The sequence below is a fragment of the Cyprinus carpio genome, chromosome B3, assembly GCF_018340385.1.
Source record: "Cyprinus carpio isolate SPL01 chromosome B3, ASM1834038v1, whole genome shotgun sequence".
In the NCBI taxonomy this organism is placed as follows: domain Eukaryota; kingdom Metazoa; phylum Chordata; class Actinopteri; order Cypriniformes; family Cyprinidae; genus Cyprinus; species Cyprinus carpio.
Genome location: NC_056599.1, coordinates 29,692,190 through 29,702,568, shown reverse-complemented (window position 1 = coordinate 29,702,568; position 10,379 = coordinate 29,692,190). Strand labels below are relative to the sequence as shown.

Below are 10,379 nucleotides of genomic sequence, written 5' to 3'. Positions count from 1 at the left end.
CTGTTTGCCATTCAACTTGTTATGTGAATATTTTAAAACGTCTTCATTATAGTCTTCAACTATATTTCAATAAACAGGAATCAGTTTTGAGCAATATTCATAAAAATTTTGCAAAAACTTTTTTTTTAATTCAGCTGAAAATTATGTCAATTTTCTCTGTCTATATATATATGAGCAACCTTTACCTTACCGACCCTTTAACTCAATAGTATGTCTTCATGCTTGAAACTAATGAAATTGTTTGCCTATCTGAAAGATGTTTAGTTCGTTTCTTATCATCTAAATGCCTGTTAGAAGACAGATAGAAGACTTCTCATTGTGCAACCCTTAAAGACACTGGTTAAACAGGATTCTCAGTCATTCACAGTGGTGAAGGAACTCAGAATCAAGGACTCTACACTCTGTCTGTGGATCCAGAATCATAAGTATATCAGCTCTGACCACTGTGAGTATTTTCATTTATACATCTTTAGATATTAAAGATGGGAGGTGATTCTCAAATACTGAGACCAAATATTTCATTTATCTTATTTATTTTTTTATTTTTTAAATATATATATATATATAAAACAGAACAATGACTTCAGATGAGAAGCTGTGGGACAGTCTGAAGGCTGAAATAGAGAAAGAAGCATTTGAACTGGACTCGTCACTGGGTTGTGAGTTACCGATTCATATATCATGTCTGAATCAATTCATTCAAATCAAATCATTCTAGTAAGTCTTATATAAAGAGACACAAATTTTCACTAACAATGAATATTAATATTAATATATTCCGTAGCTGAAATTGATGAACTATATGAAAATGTAAGAACACACTCAAAATCACCAACTTTGCATGGTAAGCCATATAAATTGTGATATTTATATTAATTCATGATGTTTATTAGTAGTAGTATGTTATTATCATTAAACAATGATCTGGCTTTATCTGGTTTAGATAGTCAAGACTTAAAGGCAAATTCAAAATCACCCTCCTTGAATGGTAAGTGTGATGTTAACTACCACTGGCACTAAATATAAATAAATCAATGTACAAAGCAGTTGCAGTGGGTCTATTGTCTGCTAGTGCTTGAGTTAGAGAAGTTGACAATGGCCATTGCACATGAAATCACTCCGATCTGAGCTGTAAATACAAAAAACAAAATGCCAAGAAGAACAAAAACAAGATAAAGAACCGAACTCATCAGATCAGAATACCAAGAATGCTCAGAACTGATACTAACAGGGTTTTTCAAAGTCATATGTGCTTTTCCAAACAGTTTTTGGGCATAAGAACATAGGGACTGCAGTTCAGACAAAAGAACATAACTGACACAACACTTTTTGAGCAAACCCTAAAGATTGAAGAATGGCATACTGTAAGAGAGTTTTGTGTATTAGTGTAATATTGGATTGGATTGGATTGGATTTTGAATTTAGAATGCTCCCTTACGAGGCAGCTGCTAATGTAGAAAATAGACAGTGAATCTGCTCGCTTAGGTTTGGAACAGAATCCACGTTCTCTCATAGTAGCCTATATTGAATTTGATTAAGTTATGCAGTTTCAAGTCCTTCAAGTAGTACAATAATACATATAGTTGGGTTCAGAGATAGTGTTTAACATGGAATGAAATCAGTAGAAAACAATGTGAATTGCACAAGTGTGAACAATGAAGATTTCTGTCAGTATTCTGGAGAAGGTGATCTAGTGATGGGAAGGTGGTATAACTGTCAGTCCCTTACATCACATCATATCCTTGTCATTAAATCATGAATTATAACCTCATGTAGTTCCAACCCTGTATCCCATTGACTTCCATAGTATGGGCAAAAACACTATGGAAGTCATAGGAACAAAAACTCTTTGATTACCACCATTTTTCATTTTGGGGTGAATTACCCGTTAAAAGGAATATTCATGTCATTCCAACCTGATTGACTTACTTTCTTCCATGCAATACACTCAAACGAAAATAAAATAAAATGTTATTTAAAAAAAAGTAAATACATAATGGTGAGTTATTTATTTATTATTATTATTATTTTTTTGTTGTTGTTGTTGTGATTTATCTCTTAATATCTTCTCCTAGTTTAAAATTTCAACATACCATACTATGTGCATTATCTTTTTTCCAGCTGAGGCTGAGGCAGAGGAATTGCGCATCATGTTACTGGGTGCGAGAGGGTCTGGAAAAAGCTCATCTGGAAACACCATCCTCAGATGCAATGTCTTCAACACGGATATGCAGCTGAGCAGAGTCACACAGTTCTGCGAAAGAGCATCTGGAAACATCAACGGGCGACCTGTGACCATAATCGACACGCCGGGACTGAATAAGACCAATCGAATGGAGAAGGAAGTCATCAGGGAGATCATGAAATCTGTCTCTCTCTATAAACCAGGACCACACGTGTTTCTTCTGGTTCAGCCAGTGGGAAACTTAACCAATGAGGACAAGAACATGCATAAGACAATCCAGAACATGTTCGGGAAGAACGTTTGGAATTACACGGTTGTTCTGCTCACACACGGAGACCGCCTAGAGGGGAAAATGCCAAATGATGTGATTGCCAGCTCAGACAAAGACCTCAGAGACTTTATCCGCACATGCAGTGGTGGATTTGTATTCTTCAATAACAAGAACATGGGAAACTTTGAGCAAGTGACCAAACTTCTGGAGATGATCGATACTTTGGTGGCCATCAATGGCAGAAGCTGCTACACAACGTCATTTTACCCGAATTCAGAGAGAAAGATACGAGAAAAACAAGAGAAGATTCTGGAGGAGAGACAGGAAGAGATTGCACGAAAGGAGAGAGAGCTGGAGGAGAATTATGAAGATAAGGAGGAGTTAGAGAGGAAAAAGCGTGAGCTCTGGAGAGAGGAGGAAGAAGATGCACGGAGACTAGCTGAGAATCCATCAAGACGCAGAACTCTGACAGGAGGTCTTACCAGAGCCCCCTCATCTGTAACAAGATCACAGACCTTTTTTTAATCAAACCATTTTATGAGCTGTTCAGGAACTTTCTCATGAGTGATGGAGATGTAATATTCCCTGTAGGTGATGAGCTATATTCAGGTTTTACTTTGTGGATGTTTATTGTTGTTGTGCTGTTTTAATTAAGTAGCTCATTAACTGTGTAGGTAATAGCCTAATTATTTCTTGTCACTGAATAACCTACTGTATATAAAATGTAAATTTTTAACTTACCACAGAAGTTTGATTTAATAAAATACCACTATGTTCCCATGACACCCTTATAGAATATTCTTAATTATAAAACAATTCAATTGTCATTCACCTCTAAATCTATGAAAATATGAATAGCCTACTACTGTAATCAGTTTGCTGTATTTCTGTTGCTGTCCTGTTAATGCTGTCCTCTTCTTTTAATGACAGTAAAACAATAAAAATGTTCTCAGAGGACTTGAGACTTTGAAATAGACTATTTTTTAAAGACTTTTTATTCAATTTCAACAAGGTGATGTATCAGCCAATTATTATAGGGTATACAAAAGATAAACCTGCCATTATACTTTCTTACCTCATTTTTGTCCTGTAGATAATTTACTCTAAGAAACATTATTTAAAGAAAATTAAGAAAAAGCTCAAGAGAAATAGCTTTATTACAATTATTTAATTAAACAGTACAGTGTACAGGAATTTCATATCCTGCTAATGTGAATAATAATGTGATGGTAAAGGTAACAACCAACAATGTTGGTAAAAACCACAGCTGCAAAAAGTAGACAATACCTTTTTTTTTTTTTTTTTTTTTTCAAATAATTTGCATAATTGCATAAATTGGCCTATAGGAGGCAGCAAGATCCCTCTTTTTGTGGTGTACTTCAACTCAAAACTCTGTCAAAATAAATTTAGCCTTCCATGTCCCCATCATTTAGTGATTTGTTAAAGTTTTTTTTTTATTAAAATAAATCCAAATAATGTATTTATAAAAAATGTTTTTTTTTTCTTATTACACGTATTACTACTACTACTACTACTACTACAACTACAACTATTAATGTTGTTAATAAATTGTCCTGCTTCATGGGTTGCTTGAGTACTCAGAAAGCTGAATGCTCCATTGTGATTAAAAAAAAATAATAATAATAATTTAAAAAAAAAAACCTAAATAGAATGTTTTTTGTTATTAGAGATATCTGTCCACTATAAAGTATAATATTTAAATATGAATTAAATTAATATACATTTTTTACTGTATCAAAACTTATGTACATGCTAATTACTATTATGTACACACTTATCTATTGCTGTGGTAGAATCTCAACGCTGAGCGTTCCACCACAACCGGTGAGCATTCTAATTGGTCCACTTGTTCCACCGAGAACATCGAGCAGCGAAGTGATTGGCTTAGTGGGTTCGCGGAAGTCATCTGAATGAGCCTATTGGCTGTCCGCAATGCCGTTCTTCAGAGTCCACACTGTTGGACGAGTCCTAAAGACAGGCGGGTTTCCGGTTGAAGTTTACTGGATATCGGAAACGATTAATGGAGTGCAGACCAGGATGCATCAAGCACTGTAAAGTAAGACAACTGTTAAACTGATTATTGTTAAGACTGTTTGACACGCTTGCGCTGTGTATGCGCAGTCGTTTATTCGAATGCTTTCATGGCGTTTAATATTGCATTATATGCTTGCTGGAAGTTGTACTGTGTAACGTTAGTTAAGAACAGCAAGCACATGGCCTGAGTTTGCTTGTCAGGTTACTTGTTAGGTGAGACAGCATGTTTTGGGGGGTTGTCAAACGTCTGACTGAAGGTTATACGGGATGCAGGTCACCTTGGCCACAGTGGGCTCGGGAGGGTGATGTGGTCCTGATGCTTTGAAGCTGGGAATGTTATGTAACATGCATCATGACATGGTGTTTTTATTCTTTTATTGTATGCATCTGTCATTAGGTGGTTTGGCATGTTATGACAGCTCTTAACATATGTTATTTTCAGCCTTTTAAGTGTGTTATTTTGCCTTTGGGTTAAAAGCAGTATGGTATGGGCATGGTAATACCATGTTTTATGCACTTTTACATTAATGTATTGTACTACCATGTAAATACCACAGTGTATGAATACTGTAATCATACAGTACCAAGGTGTGTTAGAGTACCATGGTATTACAATCATTTATTTATTTATTTTTTTTTTTTGTCTGATTGAAGCCGATGGTCATAAAGATGCATTTGTACTATATAACTGCATTATAAAACAATAGTGTAATGTCCTGTTTTGCATTAATGTTGTTGGTTTGCTAAATCAAATGCTTTTTAAGCTTGTTTGGGTTCAAGGTTCTTTTGTAAGTGTCTTGAGATGTATTGCATGATGCATGAGATTTATTGATTGCTCTTTCTGTCACATCAACATTTTAACTGAATACAAGATATTCCACATATTCACAGTAATAACACGGTTTATGATCAACAAGTGTGACTTGTGAACTTATGATTCATAGTGACAAAATAAAGTGGGACAAAAGGAACTCAAACTTCTGCTTTATCTCACACAGGAGACTTTGAGATAAATCAGCTTAAATTTATAAAACCGACAGTGCTTGTGTATTCCTGTCGGTGTGTCTCTTATGTCTCTGTTCTTTTAGTCATTCTCACTTTCGTGCTTTTGTTCTTGCAGCGCAGGTTTCAAAGGAATGTTCCAGGTTTAAAACAAGTTTGATTTTATCAACAGCAGAAATGTGAAACTTGTACTTTTGATAAAGCACTTAATTCTTCCACACAAAAATATGTGTTGTTTGGGTTGCCTAAATGGTCCGAGTGGAACTGTTGTTCTAGGTGGATAATCTTATGGTTATGGTTTATTGACGTAATTCTGCTGTGTGGATTTCTGTGTATGATAACAGTACTCTTCTGGTATCTTTGTGCGGCCCATGTGGGTACTGATCAGGGGCGCATTAATGCACGGGCTGTAAGGGGCTGAAGCTCAGGGGCCTACACTTGGGAGGGGCCCACTGGCTGCTGGGAAATTATATTTATCAAATAATTATTTGTGCATATGGGAGTTTGCAGAAGTGACAACAGCATTCTGTAAACAAACTTACACACTCATTTTCAGCGACGCCCTGCTTGTAGTATTTGTAGTGAATGGTTCAGTTTAGGTTTCCCCCACACAGTTTGTGTAGTTGGTATTAGGGGTGCACAATAAATATCGGCCGATAATTAATGCGCATGTCTTCAGTAAAGCCGGTTCTCTAATCAGCGGTAAATTCCATCAGGTGCGTGATTTCACATAGAGCAGCTGTTAATGCACAGAGCCGTTGTTAAATGACAAGCTGCGCAAATCCACGCTGATAAAAATGATTTTGTGGTGAAGTAAATACTACATAAAAACAAATGAAATTTCTACATTAAATAATTTAGTTAAGGCAAGAATAAAAAAAAGTAAATTCTATATTAGTACTCAATTTAAGCTTGTAGAAATTAAAGTTTGAACTTATAAGTATATTTTACTAGGAATTAGGGCTGGGCGATATATCGCATGTGATTGTCACGCGCATTTCGTCAGTAAAGCCGGTTCCCTGATTACCGCTAAATCGCCATCACCTGCTTTCAAATGGAGCAGCATTTAATATACAGAGCCGCAGATCACTGACAAGCTACGCAATATCGCGTTCATTATCGAAGGCGATTCATCTGCGATAATGAACGTGATATTGCGTAGCTTGTCAGTCAGGGAACCGGCTTTACTGACGAAATGCACGTGACAATCACATGCGATATATCACCCAGCCCTATTAGGAATTGCTTGTTATGTTTACAAGGATTCTTTAAGTAAATATCAAAGTTATGATCCTGTATTTCCCATCATGCACTGGGGCATGAATAATTAAAAAGGTTACATTTTTAACTGTTTTCGAGTTGTATTTACACTGTTTTATGGTTGCTTTTGTTGTTAGGTTTAGTAACTTACTGTTTTGTGACATGTGGAGTTCATTTTCTACTCGAAATGATCCATTTATACTCAAACACTAGCCACTGATTGTTACCATCATTGTGTATCGTGTACCAAGTATCGAGGTCTTTGTGTTCATTTGGGAAATAATTATATTGAGTGGACATATTATCTTTGAAGGATAACAAGCTGTCTATTTGTTTACTTGCATGTTTGCAAGTGAACCACATGTTTTAAAAGCATGGTTGTTTTTGAGTGTTACCTTGTTAAAGTAAGTTTTATAAACTGTAACTGAGGGAAATGTACTGGAGTATTGCATTTAACTAAATAAATAAGTAGATATTACTCATCAAACTCTAACTGGCCATGTTAAATTTACTTAATTCCTTTGCTAAATTTACCTAACATAGTTAAGTAGATTTTACTTGGTTCAATACTTAAAATTTACCTAGAATATGTTGGTGCAAATTGTTACGAAGATTTTTTTTAAAGTAAATCCTACAAGTTAATTTTTTCAGTGCACGTTCATTATCAGCGTGGATTTGCGCCTAGCATGGCAAGAAAAATATGAATATTTATATAATAAAAGTAAATTTAAATGTTTCTTACAAATATAAAATACTTTTTTGCAAAATACAAATTGAACATTCTTTTTAATGCCCCTCGTGTAAGATCTCATAGCTGTTGTTTTATTAGCTATTTTTCTTTCTTTCAGGTACTGGCGCCTCACACCTGACATGGAATTACGTTGGAGTTTTTTGAGCAGGAAGTAAATCAGGTAACTGAACTCAAATCTGCTTGTGTTTATTTTGCTGCATCGTATGCAATTCCCAAAACCCCTGATGTTCTCTGAGCTTCTCAAGCTCTGTTTTAACATCCCTCCAGATCCTCTATTTGTAAGACGTTCACGTCATGCTAAGTAAATTGCATATGTGTGAATGAAATACTTTCCACTATAGTTGCAAAATTGGTAGCCATATAGCCTAGTAGTCAAAGTCAATGTGAAATCCCATTCACAACCCATTTTGTTGCTGTAATCTGATGCATCTCAGACAGAATAACAGTACTAGCCTGCTTGACTGTGCGACTGAAAATCAGATGGCAATGTGTGCTACTTGGCTGAGTACCAAGCAGTTGGCCTGGTCGCACCTGGCATGGATTAGCCAGCTGCCACTTTGCAGAGGCACCAGGCGCATGGCATGATATTCTGACCCAGTGACCTCATCGTTTGGGTCAAGTGTGTAGTCTTAAACTATTGCGTTGTCTGTGCCTCACTTGTTTAGCTTGGTAAGCAGAAAAAAAAAACATCTTACTGCTAGGGATGCATCGATCCAATACTCAGGATCGGTATCGGCTCCGATACTGGCATTTTCTGCAGATCGGGTATCAGTCAGACGAGACCGATCCAAATCCAATATTGTGCGTATACTATTCTGTGTTATTGTTGAGCCACACAAAAGGCACAAAAACATTATAAAGCACCAAAACGTTTTTGTGGACATATTTTAAGTGTTCTGAAGTTGTTCCATAGTTTCATGTGAGGTACAGAATAATATTGAAGTAATTAAATTCAAGTTCACATAAACTCTTCTTTCCGCTGAGGCTGTCTGTCATCCTCCATTCAGCAATCAAACTGTGTGTTGCGGTCGGTTACTACAGTCAAAACGATGAAACTCTCTTCAAGAGCGCATGGTAACTGAGGTTTAAAACTGTTCAAAGAAAAGGCTCATTAAACTAACGCACAGATTTAATACACTACGTATCAATATCTCTTCCCTTTCCCTAGTGATGCCCTTCACAAAAAAAAAGTCTTATTAAACAACCGTCTCCTCATAGAAAAAAAACATTAAAAACATCACAAAAAATCACACAAAATCTTTAACCAACCCGCTCCCCCCTACAGTATGCATTAATCCACAAATTACTTAAGTTATTTACTTTTTTAACGTGGCTGACACTCTCTCTGAGTCGAAATAAACCAATATCCCAGAGTGATTCATTTACTCAAACAGTACACTGACTGAACTGCTGTGAAGAGAGAACTGAAGATGAACATGAGCAGAGCAGCATGTGTGTTGTACTAACTGTTCTATGCAGACCCAGAGGGCTGCGCAGCCTGCACACTGTGACTCCGTCTTGTTTCAAGCTCATCTTTCTGTGCACAGGATGCGCATAAGTGCTCTGTGCCGCTCTGTATTGGCACCTTTAGTACTATAATACTTTTCTGCGCAATCAAAGATTATTAATAGTCTTTCTTGTTCTGTCCTATCCATCACATGTTGCTGCCTTTAGTACTGTGCTATACAGTACATTTAAAAGAAACATCTTTTAGATTTCTATATAAATGTATATACTTGTTTACATGAATGTATTTTGGGACAATAAAAAAAGAGCAATGTGTCACATTTTACCAGATTTTAGACTTATTCACTTTTATTTGAATATTTAACTAGATTTTATAAAATTATTGTGCACCCGTGATTTTTCTAGAATCTAGAGTATCTTTTGCTGCTGAATTATCCACTAACCTAGTTTATAATAGTATTTTTGACATAGATTATGATTATATAGTTGTGTATATGTAGTAGATTGTGATTAATGATCAGGTCAACACAGAGAAGTTTAGAAATTCTACATTGATTAAAAAAAACTGTGCTGGTATCGTATTGGATCGGTATCGGCAGATACTCAGAATTTTCAGTATCGGATCGGATCGGATCGGTTCTGAAAAAATGGTATCGTTGCATCCCTACTAACTGCCTTCCGTTGAAGCTGATAGTACCACCAGAGAGCATTCCTCCCAAAGAGAATGATGTTTTGCATTCTGACCCAGATAAAAGCAAACAGACTGACCACGAAAGCCAAAATGAGAAACCTGCCCACAGTTTTACAATTCAAAGACCTGAGGGAAACCACATATTAAAAGTTGAGCCAAAATGCAACACATGTTGAGCCATGGTGTTAATGCTGTAGGCTTGGGTGTAAGTCATACCCTGATCCCATTCCTCACCCTAAAAAGTTGCCTCAACCCCAAGATTTTAATTGGATTTAAAAGATCAGTTGGCTGGGAGGTAATAAAACAGTGTATTGGAAAGACTGTAATGTCTGCCTAGAGTTAGCAGTGATATACGATTGTCAGTAAGTGCAATATGTTCCCAGCACTGGAGCATCAGTTTCCCATAATGATCAATAAATTATATACATTTCGTCTAAGTGTATAGCAAAGTCTGTGTCGTCATCCGTGATTAGCGTGAGTGAGTGTACTGTTCAACTGTACAGTCAGGATTTCAGAGTGAATGTTATATGTGTGTATATATATTAGTGCTGTCAAATGATTATTCACATCCAAAATAAAAGTTTAATAAATATGTGTGTACTTTGTATATTTACAGACCTGCCAACCTGTACACATTTTGCGTAGCGGCTACACATTTTGAGTTCATGATATATGTATAGTTTCATAGTTCAGTAGT

At 36.1% G+C, this 10,379-nt stretch overlaps 2 protein-coding genes across 8 annotated transcripts in view; both read left to right on the top strand.

Annotated features, from left to right (window-relative positions):
• The first annotated feature begins 206 nt into the window (after positions 1 to 206).
• On the top strand, positions 207 to 3,422 carry LOC109086351 (GTPase IMAP family member 4-like). Of its 2 annotated transcripts, XM_019100768.2 has the most exons (5): positions 207 to 445; positions 574 to 659; positions 785 to 844; positions 944 to 988; positions 2,122 to 3,422. In XM_019100768.2, the coding sequence occupies exons 2-5, from the start codon at positions 578 to 580 to the stop codon at positions 2,979 to 2,981; spliced, it is 1,047 nt and encodes a 348-aa protein (XP_018956313.1). In that variant the 5' UTR covers positions 207 to 445; positions 574 to 577; the 3' UTR covers positions 2,982 to 3,422. The 2 variants fall into 2 exon arrangements, with proteins under 2 accessions (XP_018956313.1, XP_042576616.1); XM_042720682.1 differs by lacking the exons at positions 785 to 844; positions 944 to 988.
• Positions 3,423 to 4,402: 980 nt separating this feature from the next.
• The window catches only part of LOC109092293 (myocardin-related transcription factor A-like), a 47,455-nt gene continuing 41,478 nt past the window's right edge, over positions 4,403 to 10,379 (top strand). For 5 of the 6 annotated variants that reach the window (XM_042720677.1, XM_042720681.1, XM_042720678.1 and 2 more), the window contains exons 1-2: positions 4,403 to 4,533; positions 7,622 to 7,684. The gene's annotated coding sequence lies outside the window, so the exon portion shown is untranslated. The remainder of the gene's footprint in view (positions 4,534 to 7,621; positions 7,685 to 10,379) is intronic. The other variant, XM_042720676.1, reaches the window with a different exon arrangement.